An 18670-nucleotide genomic window follows, 5' to 3' on the forward strand; every position below is an offset into this window, starting at 1 on the left:
GGGAAACGGCTCGCTTTGTCCAGTGGTAAAAAAAAATCCACCTACCAGCACCTCTAAAGCTCCCTGCTTAACATGTTAATCTCATTAGTTCAATGTGTACAAAAACCAAAGTGTGAAATTGACAGCTTTACGGGGATGACCTAGATTAGAGTGGTATTGATCTTCTTGTCTAACTGTCAGCAGATATTTCCCACGTTGAACTAGTCCTTTAAGCCTGCTGGTCCAGACGGGCACGTTCCAGTTCAGGCTGTGAATCGGAGCTGAAGGAGAAGAGTGAAGCTTTTATGATACTAAATAATTTGGGTATGAGTTCTGAATAAAACAGTGTGAAGACTTTTCACCAGTCTATTGTATCAGTGATATTGGATAAATTTGAATTAGCATTTATTGAATGGATAGCAACTTGAGATGTGGCGTCTCATTTTGGAGGCGGTCCTATGGACACGAATACAAAATTATACCACACACACACAAACAAAAACAGTGTTACATCAACATGCAATACAAATACACGCTCACTCTCTCCCATGCACTCTCCCAGCCCTCAGATGTTGTACAAGAAATATTGGATACAGTGACCCAATAGGAAATCCATTATATAAGCATAAAGAGAAATTGTAGTAGTTTGTCTTCAGTCTTTGTAACACAAAGGGACTGAAGGTTGTAAGTACACACAGATTAAAAACATAAACAGTCTCTGAATATTCTGGCTACAAAAAAGAAGTGATATTGCAAATGTGTGAGTGGATATGAACCAAAAACATCTGAGGATGAACTGAACCCAGTGACGTTACCTTCTGCATTTAGGCTGCAGATTCGATTCTTTACTGTTTTTAAGCCTCCACAGCGGCGCCAGTCTGGACCGAACATCCATCCCATTTTTGTGCACGTCATATCTCAGTAATGTCATGAAGGAATTTCTTCTCAAATTTTGGTGCAAACTTTCACTTGGACTTGAGGATGAACGGATTAGATTGTGGTGGACCACGGTCAAAGGTCAACATCACGCCCCCCTCGCAAAACACTATATATCTATAATATCTACAATAACTCGGGAACCCCTCAAGAGAATCCCTTCAGCTGTGGCACAAATGTCCTTTTGGATTCAGGGATGAACCGATTAGATTTCAGTGGCCAAAGGCCAAAGGTCAAAGGTCAAGGTCCAAAACGTTTTGGCCTCTTGCATGGGCTCAGGAAATGGAGATTGTGACCATATTTCCTACAACCTAGTTGGGTGGTAATTTTAGTTTAAACAAATATAACAAAACTGAAACTACACTAGTGTGAATGATGGAAAGTGGCACAAGAGAGGAGCTTGAGACGGGAGAGCAGTGCGGCAGGAAAAAGACTTCACAGAGCTAATGAAGCGATTCCTCAGAAAAACATCCTCTTCTTCTTAGAGTAAAGTAGATGCCACAGTCTTTAACCATCTAATGTGATCAGACGTCCGTCTCTGCGATGGCAGTACTTTCCCTCTCAGCCTTTTTGCAGGATAAAAAAAAAGCAGCTCTGTTGGAAAAATGCCAGCGTTGCTCTCAAAATGCCACACCTGAGCAACTCATCTGCAGCTCACACCCTGGAATAAATGTGATCCCCAACAACCAAATTAAATTCTGATGTAAATGCCAGACTCATTTTCTTATCAACTCAATAACACCCAACACAACAGCCCAACAAGTCAGAACTTGTAATTCCTTTCTGATTCCCCAAAACAAACAGGGTTATAAAAGGTATTTAACATTTACGTTGACAAATGAATTTCTTTCGAATCCCCCTCAGAGGTGTCTCGTCATGGTTATTACAGTGTTTGGTGCAGAGGCAGCACAGCTGAGACAGATGGTTGCCCTCTGTTTGTGTTCATTTCTTCACTCTGCTTTATCTGTGCATAAAAACAAAAAGACACAGCTAAATAAACAGTTTTCTGTTTGATTGGAAGTTAAAATGCCACTCTTAATTTCTGTGAATTTTCCTGAATGTCATAATAAATTTACATAATCCCCAGAGTACCGAATTTTAATTTCAAATGTTTGATCATCTAAAAATGAAAAATTGGAAAATGCAGCATGTAAAAAAAAAAAGAAGAAAAAGGTTTCCTCCTTGACATATTTGACAGATGAAATAATGTTACTGACAATTTTTTTTCTTTTCAGCTTGTCTGTAGTATGTTGCGTGCATACATTTACATAAATCCATAAATAAAATTCCATAAATTCATAAGTTGTGTTTCACTTTTTGTCAAATTTTAAGAAATAACATGGGATAATCACCAGGGGGCATGTAAAAAAGTAATTCTCTGCCACCCTGAAGTGATGTTTTTACATTTTCTGTCTTTACCATGTTGCACACATAAACTTATGCAAATTCCATAAATAAAATTTTATTATCCACAGATTTATTTCACATTCTTCCCTAACTTTGAATAAGAAAACTTTCACCAAGAGCAGATAAGTTGAAATGTTGGTTGATGTTGAAGCTATAAATAATGTTTTACTGAAGAATCTCTTTTCTGTTTGTGTCATTGCCGTGTTGAATATTTTCAAATCAGTGAAATTATAGAGCTGAGCACATTCGCAGCATTTAATTTAGCATCTTGTCCTTAAAGAGTGCCAATTATCTGACAGTATAGAGAGCAGCCAGAGAGGAGACATTTTAAAAATCTGCCAAAAAAAAAGGAGAATAACTGGCTGAGGTGGCCTCAAAGGTCAGCAGAGCTAATTGAATTTAAATCCCAAAACAGGTTCCCATGCTGAGCTTAATGTGCTGTTGCAGGTGGGGGCTGCAGTGTTTTTCGGACTCTGGTTTAAATATATATTTTTCATTGTTTCTGGCCCTAAGGGCAGCACTTTGAGTTGTCACATTTACTGATTGGATTTAGAGCTTGTTACTTCGTGGGCACTTAAGGATATAAAGACATCTGCTGGAGTCATTTCACTCAGGCAGGACCATGGAGCTGGAAAAAATGACACACATTTCAAAATACCTCCTTTTATGCATTCACAGAGAGATTGTGTTGGTGTGAGTTTGTGACATGCATTTCAATGTCCGTGCTTTAATTTGACTGAAAAGCCTGACTGGAAGACGTGCACATTTCACGTTTTGCTGTAAAAAACGGCTGTGTGTGCAGCAGCTTCTGCCACAGCGCTGAGGAACATGAAAGCCATGACGACGATTTAAAAATCTGTGCTACTGTGCATTTATCAGCCTGCGATAAAAGAGAAATATATTCCAAAAGATGAAATGCTGTCAGTCAAGATATTTCAAATCCTCTATTCCATTCTTAGCTCCAAAACATATTTAGAAAATATAAATAACTCTTCATGTTATATGTGTGTGTGAGAGAGAGAGAGTGTGTGTAAGCACAGTCTAAAGGTCAATCTGATAAAATGATTCAAAATAAACGGACTGTGGACTGTTCATATATTATGGTCCTGCAGGGGTGACGTATTTTTGTAGGCCAACCTGGAAGTTAGCATCGCCTTGGTTCCCTCGACAAAAAGCTAACGGGAATTTTCCATTGGCTTACTACACATTTTGTTTGTACAATCGCCAAGTAAAAGGCTAATGTGTGGCTATTAAGGAACTACACCACGGTCACATGACGTCAGCATCACCACTAAGTTTTCAACTTCAATGATTTAGCTCTTACCTCTTCCACAAAAGGCTTTCCTCTTACAAAGTTAGAAAGAGTCTGTCAAGGTGAACTGGTGAATAGATGTTCATCATGTTCAGCATGATGATGTTTAACCTCTGTAGTCTCATTTAGCTACTTGTTAGCAACCAGCCTTTTATAAGACAGGTAAAAGCTTAGAAATATCAAGACTGGGTTAATAACTGATGTATTTTAGAATAAAACATGAAAAAGTCTTGAGCTTGTGTTAACCACAGACCTTATTCCTTATCTCACCAAAAACCTTATTTCTGGATTTTAGCACTCATTCCTGCATAACTCTATGAATCCCCCATTTTCACTTGTTGATGATTTTATTGCCTTTATTTTTCACTTCATGTATCCATGCCAACTCTCCCTCACTTTATATTAATGTTTAGATTGTAATCAACACACCAGTCACAATATTATTGTGTCTGTATATGTGTGAGGACTCAACAGTCCCGCAGTGACTAATTTGTCCTTTTGGTCTGTGTCTGCAGCTTCTCAGTGGACCAAGGCGCATCTGCAGCAGGAAAGGTGAGATTCGCAATGTGTGCACACTAAAGACAGGACTCTCTGTGTGTTTCTCTTAGGATATAATTATCTATCTGTCTGTCAGATTATCTGATAACACCATCACTGGCCTGGAAAATGTTATTGCAGAGCGACAGTGGGTCAGTGGTACATTGGTTCAGCAGCACTTAATGTTTTTCGATGTGGGCTAATAAGACCACTTGAGGTTTTACATATGGATTGTATTCATAAGATGTCATGCTAGAGTCTTACTCCCAGGTTTCTCAGGTTTGTCTGCTGACACATCTTTGGTTTAACGAATGTTTACTACTGAAAAGCAAAAACAGGCCTGTTACTACCCCACACCATGAAGTGTCCTTAAGTCACTCCTCACACAGTGTGACTTTGACTGTGACTTTGTAAAGCAAGAGAGAGTGTGCTGGGATGGAGAAATAAGAGGAAGAAAGTTGGAAGAGACAGCAGCTGATGGCAGGGAAAAAGGGGCGGTGAGGGTGAGGGGAGGAAGGTGAAAGGGAGAGCTCACTTTTCATTATGGAAGCTCTGCTGGACAGCCCTCTCCTGACAGAGGGGAGGACGCCATGTAGAAACACTGTAAAAGAGAAGAGAGTGAGTGAGGATGGAGGTGGGAGGTATTTTGTGAACACAGAGAGAAACACATTTCCTACAGACTGGGGTCCAAAGCGAGATTAAAAGAAATATATAGATGTAGTTTTAAACCTGTTAGCCACATAACACAACCTCTGGTGTGCACAGCAGTGGCTATGATTACCTGCCCTTTTTGTCAAAGGTGCCCTTTGCAGACAGAAAAACTAAGATGGATTGTATCGGGGGCTCTTCTACAAGCTGTGAGATAAAAGAGTAATTCTTCAGGAATGTATCTAACATTAATAAATGATGCAGCTTTTACACTTCACGAAGGCTGCCACATAGTAAATGGACTGCACTTATATAATGCTTTTCCTACATACATACACACATAAACACACTCATGTACTGATGGAACAGCTGCTCTTCCTCCTGAGCCACAGCCAAATGTTACAGGTTCAGCTTTATCCCTGAACCAAGAGCTGTCTCCAGAGCTGGAAAGCAACAGCTAACTTAAAAGTTATCTCTTAGCGTGCTAACCAGCTAGCCCTGGCCCGTTTTATCTCCTTCTGATAGCAACTCACTGTAGCCTATAATCTGCCCTGTAGATGTGGCGCTGCTCAGAGGGCATATTATAACCTCCTATCTTAAATGCATTGATGGCTGAAGCTCTTGTCAAGCTCAATCACCACCACCCGCTCCCGCCAAGAAATTACATTCGGCGGCAGAGAAAACTTACAAATAACCCCATTAAAGTGAAACTGAAAATTTTGCGGTGGCTTTACAACAATATACTTGTTCCACCGGCGTTGATGAGAGATAGGATCGTCATTATTTTCACAACCACAAGAGGAAAACATTAGTATTGATCATTTAAAAGCAATTGAACTTAAGACCAGTGCTGTCATTTTTCTGGTGAAGACAGTTTCCACCTCCGTGATACTATAGTAGTGGTGCCAGTCAAAGCACTGCAGCACTGCACGTGTATGAATAATATGATCTGTGCATTTCCCGGTTGCAGTGCCAGCAGTATTATGGACTCTTTCACTGTGTGGTAGTCGTGTGTGAAAAAGCATTTCTGCTCTTCATCAGCTTCCGCTAGTCAGCCTGGAGAATTTATGACGACTTGGTTTCCTTCACCTTCTCCAACAATTTACAGGACACTGGCCTTCCTATCCAGTCTCTCACCCAGTGTGCAGAGAAATAAGTCAAGCTCCTTGTGATGAAAAACCATCCGAGCTGTGAGAAGTGCCACACTGCAGCTGTTGAACTGGGACTGGATTAAATTTGATACTGTAAAGAAACTAAGGACTGCATGTAAATAATGTCAGAAATACTGATTTGCTATGTTTTCACACTTGGAAAGTCCCCTGCAAAATTCAGTTATGTTTTTTAAAGCTTCCCTCCTGGAGAGCAACATGCATTGGACCTGTACTGTTTTTGTGGAAATGCTCTTTAGAGTCTTTGTTTGGTATTTCTGCTTAATTCCACAGTTCACTGTGAAATTGAGGTGACGTGACAAAGGTCCCAAGTTCAGCCCAAGTCTTTGATGTTGCAGTTACGTGACTGGTTTCTTTGCAACTTGAATTGGCAAAACAACTGAAAACTGTGCTTTAGGAGAGAGATCTGCCCTCTCAGCGTCAGACAATGAGCACTAGGAATTGGATTCAAATGTCTGTTTACAAGATTTTCCATAGATGCAAACATACTATGACATTTCAGATTTTTGTGACGTGATGATGCGTTAAATGCACAATGTTCCATCTATCCTTCCATCTTAATGCAAAAAACACATGCAGGCGGATACATGTCGAGTCTATCCTGATTTCCATGTTGAGGTGATGTAGAGGATCAATAACCTTTATAAGACAGTGTGCAATCATCTCAGCTTTAAAAGAAAACCCTCACATAAAAGTGTCATCAGCTGTGAGACGTTACAGTGATAGATTTAGAAATCTCTGAACGAGGGGGAGCAGAGAACAAGCTCATTCTGAGAATCAAAGGAAATCATTGTCATGGGCTTCAGTTCAGCTCATATTTGTGAGATTCCCTTCTCTCTTCTCCATTGTGGCTGTGAAGAAACATCATGACAATGTAAATGGTTACCTAATTAATTTCAATCCATTCTCTAGCCATTATTTTTCCTGTCTACATCAGAGCAGGAGGAAGAGATAATAAAACAGAGAGGTGCTCAGCCTGTATTGGCAAGACAGTTTATGTGAACAACACATGCTGTGCCCCTGGACTTCACTTCAATAGCAGCAACTCAGCATTTTTCCTTTTAAACAGACACTTTTATGCCAACAGGAGAGGTTATAATGCCCTGCAGCAGGACTTTAAAATATTGGTTTCTCTGCCATGTGTAATTAACACAGATTTCAGTATTAGAGACAGTACTGGTTTATATCTGCAGTGAATTATTTCATTGTCTTGACCACGGGTGCTTGTGCACAGCTGTGTTTTGAGCTCAGTGCCCACAGGGGGACAACAAAATTTAATGTAATGGGTATCCATCCAATAGTTGTTCAGACAATTAACACAACACCACAAATGTCAGCATCATCGTGTTGTTATGGGAAAAGTCAGGGGATCACCAGAGACATCATCCTCGGGGGACCAGGAATATCTGTATAAAAAAAAGAAAAGAAAAAAGAAGTGCCAATCCATTTAGTAGATAGTAGTTGAGATAGTTCACAGGATAAACTTTGACCTGCTGGTTGCACTAGAGAGAAGGTCAGTGGGTGACAAAGTCATTGGGATTCATCATCATGGATCATCACCATGAATATCTATACAGCATTTTCATGACACTTCATCCAGTAGTTATTGAGATATCTCAGTACTGGCTGTTGCTAGGACTCCTTCAGACTTATCATGCTACCTCTGATTAATGTATGGTTACCTCTGGGCAACTTTAGGGCAGCAACAGTGGAACAAATAACTGTGTTATTTGAAAGGGATCGCTCATAAAAAACCCATTGCATTGCCCAGTATCAAGTGACAGAAAGCCGAAGTTAGCATCTAGCTACTGAAGATAGTCAAGCATTCAGCAGGTCGGGATTTGTTGGAGACCAAGAGCAGACCTGGAAGGAGAGTGAATATTCGCCAAGGGCCAAGAAACACAACTTCACATGTAGCCTATGCTAATGTTGCCCAGTATCTGCTCAGTCGCTCAACTATGGTTCAATATATAAATGACAGTGACTGCAACGGTAGTTTGAGACAAGGCACAAACCCAAACTATACATGTGTGAGGCAAAAGCTTAAAAGCCCCATGCTTAGTGACGCAGAGTGGTGGTATCAAGAAAGACACAAGGATTGTCCCAAATAAAAGTGTATGATAGGAAAAGTTCCAGACATATTGCATGGCCTATAAACACATTACACCCTGCACCGGGTTAGAATCACTGCATATGAACATGAGTCGTAGGAGATGCTCATTTAACTTTTTGTGATTCACTTGGCTAGGATTGATTCTAAAATTATTGGAGTCATTACTTAATCAATTTGTAAAGTTAGTTAGTTAATTTTAGTAAGCTAGTCAGTATATAAATAAGTTAGCTTGTCAGTAATAAAGTCATGTATTTATTAAATAATAGAATTAGCCATGTTTGTCCTGCCAATGAGAGTGTTGATAACTTTTGAAAACAAAGCAGGTTAGTTAGTTCATTGGTCGGTTGGTAAGTCAGGAAGTTAGTTAGTTAAAGAAAGTAAGTTAAAGTTATAACTTTTCACATTGTGTATAAGAACATTACGTGTAATTAAAAACAAAACAGACATTAAAACATCAAGTGACATGAAGGTAATTATAAAAACTGTGTGTATAAAAACTCTGAGTGCAGAGGGGCTACATGCAGTTTGGTTGGGGAATGACACATACTGCCAAACTCTGCTATAAAGATACACAAACAATACAAATACAATACAAAATAACCTGATTTAAACAGTAGATGGATTTTCAGTAACAGTCAGCACAGATGGCACAGTGGTGTCCTGTCCTCCCCTCTCCATGTGTGGCAGGGTCAATACTTGTAAACCAGACACTACACTACAATCCCACGGCCATGTTTTTGATGCTGACTATTATTAAAGTGTCAACTGGATGATATTATTGAAACCATGCTGTGTGTCTGTTTGAAACCCTCGTCCTATACACTGACCTTGAGGAAGTACGTGTTTGATGAAAGTGGAGCCTTTTGATCTTCTAGACGTGTTCTGTTTGTTTGCATGAATTTCAAGCAGCGCTGGGTTGTTTGCTGATCTTCTCCATTATTATTGACCCTACTTCCTGAGCTTCTTGCTCTGGGTCCAACACTATTATCTGACAAACGTAAAACCACACTAATTATTTCACATAAGAGATTTATTGTTTTATGTTTTTCTTTACCCTAGTTTATGTTGGAAAAGATTTAAAACACCAGAAATCAGAATTTGAGAAAACAAGAATCAGAATCTGGTGTTTGCTGTTCAGATCTTTGTGTTATCACGGAGATGCTGCTGTTCATCAAATCTGAGAAATCCACACAGTCTTATAGAGGCCTGTGGACACATACTGTCGTGTAGTTTTGGTTTGTTGTTATTTTTCATGGGTTCAGTTGAGCCCTGCTGAAATGAAGGGACGTGTTTAAAGCCACAGCATACAAGGATTTTTATTTAAAAGTTTTCCTCCAGCTGTGCAGCAAAAGTTTGGGGAAGATGCGTCTTTGTGACGTCTTTGTGCTCAAACTCATGTCCATAAAGAAATGGTTTTCTCAGTTTGTTGTGGAAGAACTTGGCTGGCCTGCACAGAGCTCTGAGCGCAACCCCAGCCAACATCTTTGGCACTGAATGGTATTCAGACTGGTATTTAGGTTTTATATAAAAGGACAAAGCCCTGCTATGCCATAACTGCATATGCTACAGCAGCTGTATGAGAAGAAACTGGTACAAACAGCAAAAGCTTTTCAAAAAGTGGAAGAAATAAAAAAACATTTTAACCACAATTTTTATTATGAGAGTCAAAGTGTACAAGCTCAAAATAAGCCAAAACAACTAAAAGACCTGCAGGTGGATCGGCTGCTGCTCTGTGCTTGTGTACGAATGGGTTTGTACTGTATGATGGTGTGTGTCTGTGTGTGTCAGATACACACAGTGAGAGAAAGGGAGGGAGAGAGGGCATTAAGTTGGAAAGATATGTAGCGGCGTGGCTTTAGGGCTCGGCAGCCGGGGGTGGGGGGGGTGGGGGGTAATAATTCACAGCTCTGCAGCTCCTCCATGTGAGCCAGAGATCCTCTGTTAGTCGACCCACACTGCGAACCTCACACTGTGTCAACACGTCCTCAGCATAAATATTAATCTCTCACAGAATGATCGGCCAGTGATTGTGCTGATTAAACAAGCAAAGAGGTTTGTGTTCATCTTATCATTTTCTGCATCCTCCTGTCGTCTCTCCCCCCGGCTGGTGGAGCTCATCCCCACGGTCACATCGCCTGTCCTTCCACACACGCCCCCGCCTTTCCTCTCTCCCTCCATCCTGTAATTGAAGCCCAAAGGCCAAACCAGACCGATAAGCTAATTAATTAAGGATAGGTCACACAGCAACTCTCAGTCATTAATTCTGCTATGACCCCATTTGGGCCCTGATCTACAACAGATGAATGTTGTTTGAAAGACAACAAAATGTATTACAGCAAACAACCAGGGTAAATATTGCTTTTGTCTGTCAAACACAGTTTGAGGTTTAAACAGGTTGAGAGGCCCAGTGGTCAGTAAACTGCTCATAGATGTAATGACAGTGGAGATAGGCCAAGATGAACAGCAACATAAATGTTAGCATGCGTGCGCTTGAAAGTTTGAAAACGTCTTAAATTCAAAAACTGCTGATGCTAAAAACTGAAATCTTCAAGAAGCTGAACCTTAAGACGTTCTACATTTATCATCAAGACAATTCCGTCAACTTCGAAAACTGATGGTTCCCAAAACTGAGCTGGCAAACAACAACTGTAATTCCCAGAGCTCGCTTGTTTTGCAGCAGCCAGGTTCTTTTTCGACTGCTCCAAATCAAATCTGTCTGCTAGCAAACAGAATTCATGATGGATTCATTGTGTTTTCCAAAGGTTTTAGTTTTACAAAACAGCACTGGAAATAAACAACATAAAGCGTGTGATTACGCTGGGTTGGCACCCAAGAAAAGCAAGGCTGAAGCGGCATTTAAGGAAATAGACATTTTGTGGGTAATGGCTGAATGAAATCTACTGGCTTGAATGGGATGATAAACACACTCAGATGGGGACTAAATTGAGCCACACTCACAATCCAAATCCAGCTCACAAAATATGTGTTTTGTGCACCACATTGTCGCAATAAATTTCATTCAGATTTAAAAATGAAAAGTGCAGGAGATGTTGCACGGCAGTGGTGGAGAGTGTTGCAAACAGGATGAAATAAGGCAGCTTAACTAGAGGTTGTACAAGGTTACACACGTAATAATTATTCTTTACACAGATGCCTTTTCACTACTGCATCATCACTGTGCGAGACGGGACGCTCTGAACATACCCGCCATATTTAAACAGCCAAGCGACTGCACACCGCTCACTGTAGCCTGTTCACGCGTCTTAGTTATTGTTGTATTCTTTTTACGAAACCCACAAAAACCACACCGAGGTCAAATGAGGAGGTCCAAACGTTTCTCTATTTAGTAATTCTACGATATCCTCCGTTGTTCAAGTGTGTGTCACAATAAAGATGACGTCATGATAGCTTCATGCGATATCTCTATAGTAAGTAGACATCGCATTGAGGGGAACCATCTGCAGTGGAATGTCAAGAGGAGTTGAGTGGAGTTGAGTCAGTACCATGCAATGGATAAACGCTGTAACATGGCACCATTGTGCCGGTGTGACACTCAACTGCTTCTCATGCAAATTAACATCATCAAACCAAACGGGGGCCCATCTGTCCTCAACCTCCGTAACAACTGCTCTTATTTCTCACACAGTTAACTTAAATTGTCTGATTTTCCATTTTCTCTTACAAATCATTAGATGACCAACAGACTTATGTCCCTGTCAATATTTGCAATTTTAATTTAATTGACCATTCATGGGTAATTATGGAAGTTAATAGGTCAGATCATGGTTTGTAAACGTAAAACAATATTCCAGTTTTTTGAGATCTATAAAGTGTAAAGTTTAAAGTGTGATTTCCAGGAGAAAATTGTCAGTTTAATGCAGTTTTATAAATCAGGATATGTGGAGCCTGAAGTCATTCACTTTATGTATACACAGATTGTTGGCACTACACATCCTGGGTGCATTCAGTGATCTACTCTCTGCATTGTACTGTCATGCAAGAACGACTCCAAATCAGCTGATGGCAGCTCTCTGTTGTGAAACATTTAATCACAAGATTTCATTTGAATGAATAAATATGAACATGTCGGGGAAAAGTCTGACAAACAAAGTCAAAGATATTACAGCATTTACACAGATGCCAAACACAAAGACAAAGTTGAAAGAGAGGTTTCTCGAACTGGAAAAACAAACCCACCATATGTTGGCAACACAGCAACAATGACATGCCACTGATGTTGCATAACACCACACAAAGATATCTGGCAGCCTGTTTGATGTATAAATATTAATAATCCCAACATGCAATCCAGATTTCAGCTCTGCCGGCCATAAGCTGTTGCTGTTGAGTGTGATTTCAGAACCATCAGATCCTACCTGTCAGCCAGCTGTGCTTCCTCTGCACTGATGCACACTGATACGTCCAATATGACTGCAGCAACAATCCAAAGCCTGCAGCTGAAATATGTCTATGCACAGCTCATCAGACCGAACCAAAGAGCAGAATGCACATCAACCGTTGGAGAGAGCTCAGGAGCAATATAAATACTTTATAAATACTTTGACAGTGAGTTGGTGAGGATTTATTGAGGCTGTAAAAGTCTCTCTTAAGAGATGTTGGTTCACTTGCGTGTCAGCTTGATAACGTCCCCTCGCAGCAGGTTTGTGACTTTAACAAGACAAGTCTCTTGTCTTCTTCAGAGGGAGTTGTTCTGACATACATGTTGTCATTTCATTTCATATTTGAGAAAACTGGAAAACTCAAACTCAGATTTGTCCAAACTTTTTGTTTGTATACTATTGTCACAGTAAAATTACTTTTTTACTTCTTTTTAGTATTGTCATTCTGATCATGTTAGCATTTAGCTCAAAGCACTGCTCCGTATTGAAGCTGTCATTAGTAGAAATGTATGTAGGCCTACCACTTGTATTACTGAGTTGTGTTTGTGTCTGTGTTGTGTTTACATGAGTCCTGTTGGAGATGTCGGGAGCTGGTTTTTAGGATCAAGGGGTATTTTACAGTACTTTATCTGTTGGACCATCGGCTGACGTGTCAGAAACATCTTATTGTCCTGTGCAGTGGCAGCAAACATGAAGGAAAAACATGACTGAATCAGAGTTCATTACAATCGATGTTACTCTTGTCTGCTGTTGTGTCTGTTGGGTCAGAATTTCTATATTTGTAAGAGCTTTATGATACTTTAGAGCTTGTTTACTTGATTAAAGTGTTCAAATAATAAATTAACACTGTTTCATCAAAGGAAAGCTGCTTTCTTGACAAAGACCGGTGCACTTGTCTTACCTATAATAAGCTGCATCCACTATGTGGTACTTGTGCACTCCGCAGCTTCAGCAGAGTTTAGCAGATGTGGCTGCTCAAAGCAAAAGAAAAAAGAAAAGCCAATTAGCAGTCATAAATTGTGATCAGAGCAGGGTGGATTTCACGCGTTGGCGAAGTGTGCGGAATGAGATCGGAGCTGTTTTGAACCTTGTCATCAAGCAACAGATGAGATCTGACTCAATGGCTTGAACATATTCCTTTTATGGTTATTGTCATCAGAGATGGATTCTTATTTCTCCATCTGATGGCGGCATTATGTCTCGTAATGTGATTAAATCAGAAGACAGTCATCCTGGGAATCTTAGGTATCTGCCAGCTTCATTGTGCACAGTGCCAGTGATGTAGTAAATATATCTATTGTTATATCTCTCTGGCTTTGCAGAGACCCTCATAAAGTTTACATATAGACCTTACAGTTCTGTGAGTAACCAGGGATGGAATTGAGAAGAATTTATTGGATGTTTCTGCAATTGCAAAATCACAACATGGCAGAGGTACACTTGTTCCTGTAGGTTTTAATACCAAGATCTGCCCTGTGAGGTTAGACCCAATCTGTGCCACCGTCATGTGTAATCGATTTTATGGTGTTGATATGACGATCCTAACTCTGCGTTCTTTCCCTTGAATTTCCACATCCTGTTTTTTATTTTCAGAGAAAAGGGCTTAAGCTCTCTCTGAGAAAAACACAAACACAGACCGGGTGCAGGGATGTGAGGAATCAGGGGAAACGTCACTTAGCAAGTAATCTAGTTTAGACTGTTGTTACTATTTGATAAAGAAGCTGGACACTGACTTTTCTTGGTCTATGTTTACTCAGTGTGTGTGTGTGTGTGTGTGTGTGTGTGTGTGTGTGTGCATATGTGTGTGTGTATTAAATGGACCCCACTGTTTATATGTACATGTGTGTATAAATTAAAGGAAACATTTGAATGAATGAATATAACTAATGCAGATGCTTCCACACAGGTGCACTACATGGTACAATTAATCAGTTAACATCCCATAATGCTCTGTGGCATGTATGAAAGTGCGGAGCGAGCCAGGTTGATTTTGATTTTGTATCAAGAAGCAAGAGGAAAAGAGCTGGATGATTTTGAAAGTCATTGTTGGGACGCGGACAGCAGGAGCTTCAGTCACAAAGATGCTTAACTGGCTTTGTTTCAAAAGGAACAGTGAGTAAAGTGACATCTGCATTCAGATCTGTGGGGAAGACATCAGTAACTAGGCTCGGATATTGTGGTCTACAGCGATACTCGTGCATCAGTGCAATACGTAGGAAAAACAGAGGAGCGACTCTTTCTGACTGATCATTTCAATGCAGGTCGTGATCAGACTGTGTCAGCAGTTATAGCCTTACAGGTATAGTAGGCCTGCAGTGCACAAACCCCTCATTACAAAGATGAATGCACATTTGAGAGTTCAGCGGTGCAAAAACCACAGGCAGTGGTCTACAGAGATGAGGAACAAAGTGATATGGTCAGATGAGTCAGAATGATACAGGTTTGATGCTTGACCCCTGCAGTGAGGGGAACCGGAGGAAGGGGCACTGCAAATCAATACAAAGTTGTTCTGAGTGATCGCCTTTATCATATGATGAAACATTTCGATCCTGATGGGAGTGGTCTCTTCCAGGGGGACAGTGCCTCCACCCATAGGGCACAAGGGGCACTGAATGGTTTGATGAGTATGAAAATGATGTGAATCATATGCCGTGACCTTTACAGTCACCACATCTCAGCCCAGCACAACACAGATTTTTGACTGACGTGTTAGACAGCGCTCTCCACCACCATCATCAAAAACACCAAATGAGTTCACAGACTTGTAGAATCAATGCCAAGGAGCGTCAAAGCTTTTCCCGTGGGTTGTGGTGGTCCACTTTCACTTTCAATTAAAAATGGAAGAATGGGGTGTGTGTGTGTGTGTGTGTGTGTGTGTGTGTGTGTGTGTGTGTGTGTGTGTGTGTGTGTGTGTGTGTGTGTGTGTGTGTGTGTGTGTGTGTGTGTGTGTGTGTGTGTGTGTGTGTGTGTGTGTGTGTGTGTGTGTTGTCCTGCTGAAAGCTCAACAGAACTGGTCTATTTGAACAGAGGATATACTTTAACAAAGAATTTACAAAACACGGGGTGTGAATGTCAGTAAGATCAGTGCGAGATGGAGTGTGTGTGTGTGTGTTTGTGTTGTAGAATACCTAAAGTAGACAAGGAATAACAAAAAGGCTGCCACATCACCAACAGGGTGCCTGCAGAGAGCAGGAGGGAGAGTAACAGGACCTAGATTTATAGGCTGGTGAACGCCGTGGGCCCAGGTGTCACCAGAAGGCACTGATGAGCGTGCTGCAGTGTCCAGGTGCATTAGACACTGCCACACAAACAGGTGTAATCACATATATTTACATATGTAGGTGTATATACATTATAATGTATAGAATGTATATGATTCAGAGTATCTTTGGAAATTTGTATTCATTTGTCCAACCTACCAAAAAAGTTCACGGTAACTGAACAAAAGAAATAAAAAAAAAAAAAAACACAAAACTCACATATCATAAAGATAAAGGTTTTGACGACCATGTACACCTGTTCTTCAGCAGCTCAGCCAGATGATCGCTAGTTGTTGTTCATGGAGCCTTCGCAAAAAGTCATTGGATGACTTGTTCAGAGCTCTGTTTACAGATAAGCGAGGTGCAGAGGAGGCTCAGTGTGCTCTACAGCGTGACCTTTAGGGCAGGGGCATACAGGGCACGAGAGGTTTTTGTGTTCCAGGACTGAATATGGAGAGTAATGGAAGTGTGATTCAAGAAAAAACAGTCTCATATCTTTTGGGAAAATGCCTTTTTTTCTTAATTTTATCTCTTTATCTCTTACCTGTGTTGTTAAATTGAGTCAAGCTATGGCAGAGATAAAGCTTGTGACATTTCCAGGTCTTAATGCAACAGCTTTTTGATCTGACTTTATCTGATTTGCTCTTTATCAACTGGATGTCAGTGGTGGTAGTTGTTGTTGTAGTTGTTGTTGTAGTTCGTCGCTGCGATTAAAGGGTGAAACAGCTTATCTGTTTGATGGATGAACAAATGGACCGGCGTTACAGGATGTCCATTAACTGTAAAATGGTGGTCTTACAGTAAAAGCGTCCTCCCTCCGTCCTCGTGTATCGCCTTCACGAGCAGACCTCATTAACAGGAGACTGCAGGTGTTCCACTCCAGTTGAGTGACGACCGATTTCATTAGCTCCCTCAAGTGCCAATCCGCCCTCTAATACGACAGCGAGAGACGGAGCGACTGCTCGCATGCCTTGTGTGGTCCTGTCCGTTCACTCCACGACGCCCTTGACTTAAGTAACCGAGACACAAATGCTTTGGAGAAAATCTGGTGGTAAGCACTGTGGTGATTAAGATTCAGGCTGGGTAACACCAAAGTTCACCTTGGGCATTAAACAGTTGTTGGCTCTGCTCAGGCAGGGACACTAGAACAACTGCTGCTGATAATACAGACGGACGAGTGCGGGCAAGAGTTGAGGATGAGGTGAAGGCAAAGAGTGGAGGCGGAGGAGGGGAAGTCGTTGCTGGGCCTGTTTCTTCCTCCTGCTTCCGTCTCATACAAACGCAGGCAGACACAGACCCCGGAGCTGTGACTTTGAAGTGGTGTCTTTGATTAAGGAGTTAATTAAAGAAAAGCTGCATGGTAGCGAGCAGATAACTGGGAAAATAAAAGAAAAGGGACAGGCAAAGAGAAAAAGAGAAAAAGGAGCAGATATGGAGTGAAGAAGTGATATCGACAGCTCATCAGTTTCTGAAGTGTCAGAGTGTCGTCTTTCTGATTGACAGAGCAGCCAGTTGGCAAACAGGAAGTGGATATGAAAGCTGTAAAAGAAGTGTGAACAGCACAGTTTCTGTCCTGCTGCTGCGTCTGTGGTGTTCGCATCGCAAAGCGTGAATGATGATGGGTGATGGTGGGACAGCAGGAAGACAGGATGATAATTTATACATCTGGGATAAAAAGACTGATGGTTAGTTCAGTTTCTGTGGGTGTAATTTATATTCTTTTCCTGTCCACTCTGATCAGTTTCCTTTGTCTCCTCACCCTGCTGCTCCTCTCCTCGGTCTTTGCAGTTATCTCCCGCCATGTCCCCTCTCTCCTCCCTATCCATCACTTCTTCCTCCTTATATTCTTCTGCTCTCCTCCTCCTTCATCAGCCTCCTTACTCCTTGTAGTTTCTCTCCACCTCTTCCATCAAGCTCATTTCCATCTTCCGCTTTCTCTCTCAGTTTCACTTCCCTGCCTCTTCCTGCCTTCTCCTGTTCCCTCACATCTTTCCTCTTCTTTTTCTACCATCTCATTTAATCCACCCTCTGACTCCACAATCAATATTTTTTCTTTTTCCTTTTCTTTACCGTCCTCATTCTTTTCTCATTTTTCATTCCTCCTTTCCACCCTCGGCCTCCTCTTCTTTCGTCCCTTCCTTATCCTTGGCTAAAATATTATCTAATCCCATTTTACTGCTGCCACTGCTCCTCTCCCTGACCTGTCCTCTTTCAACTTTATTCCACTTTACCTGCCAAGAAAGGGTAATAAATAAGAAATATAAATGAATGTTAAAAAGCAATAAGTCCTAAATGTCCATCTCTTGTCTTTTTCTTTCCTCTCCTCCATCCACATCAGCCTGGGTTTTATAAGGGTGTGGCGGGCTCACAGGTGACTCTGTCCAGCCTGGTGAACCAGTCCCGGGCAATGCTTGACGAGCAGGCGCGCCACCTGCTGACCGAGGTGGAGCGGCAGACCATGAGCTACTACGTGGAGGAGTACCGGGACGGCCACATCGGCGTGGAGCAGCTGGTCATGGCGTTGTTCGAGCTGCTCAACACTCACGCAAAGGTAAATGTCCAAGAGGCTTTTGTCGAGTCTGAGAAAAGAAGGAAAAATATCAAAAGAGAATCAATGTTCTTAGTGCGGGGATCTGTTCTCCGGAACAGTTTGTGTGTGTGATTGCTGTGAGGTTTGAATTGAAGTTTTCTGAGACCTTCTGAGATTTATTCCCAGGCTTTTTGTCGATGCTTACTGTTCTGTTTTCCTTCCTCCCCGGCTCTTAAAAGTCTTTTGTTTTTCTCACAGTCTGCAGTTGTTCACCTTAGAAAAAGACACAATAAATCAAAGGCATTTTATTTCCAATTTCTCATGTACACTGCTGTATCATACTCCCACAGAGAGCATTTGTAGCTGCCTTGTGCTGCAT

The 18670-nt window shown here is 41.2% G+C and overlaps 1 protein-coding gene across 2 annotated transcripts in view; it reads left to right on the forward strand.

Moving 5' to 3' along the window:
* whrna (whirlin a) overlaps positions 1 to 18670 on the forward strand; it is a 151877-nt gene that overhangs the window by 107340 nt on the left and 25867 nt on the right. For both annotated transcript variants that reach the window (XM_056403847.1, XM_056403848.1), the window contains exons 6-7: positions 4150 to 4186; positions 18100 to 18312. In XM_056403847.1, the coding sequence (XP_056259822.1) occupies positions 4150 to 4186; positions 18100 to 18312 (250 nt within the window). The remainder of the gene's footprint in view (positions 1 to 4149; positions 4187 to 18099; positions 18313 to 18670) is intronic.

The sequence above is a fragment of the Seriola aureovittata genome, chromosome 18, assembly GCF_021018895.1.
Source record: "Seriola aureovittata isolate HTS-2021-v1 ecotype China chromosome 18, ASM2101889v1, whole genome shotgun sequence".
Taxonomy (NCBI): domain Eukaryota; kingdom Metazoa; phylum Chordata; class Actinopteri; order Carangiformes; family Carangidae; genus Seriola; species Seriola aureovittata.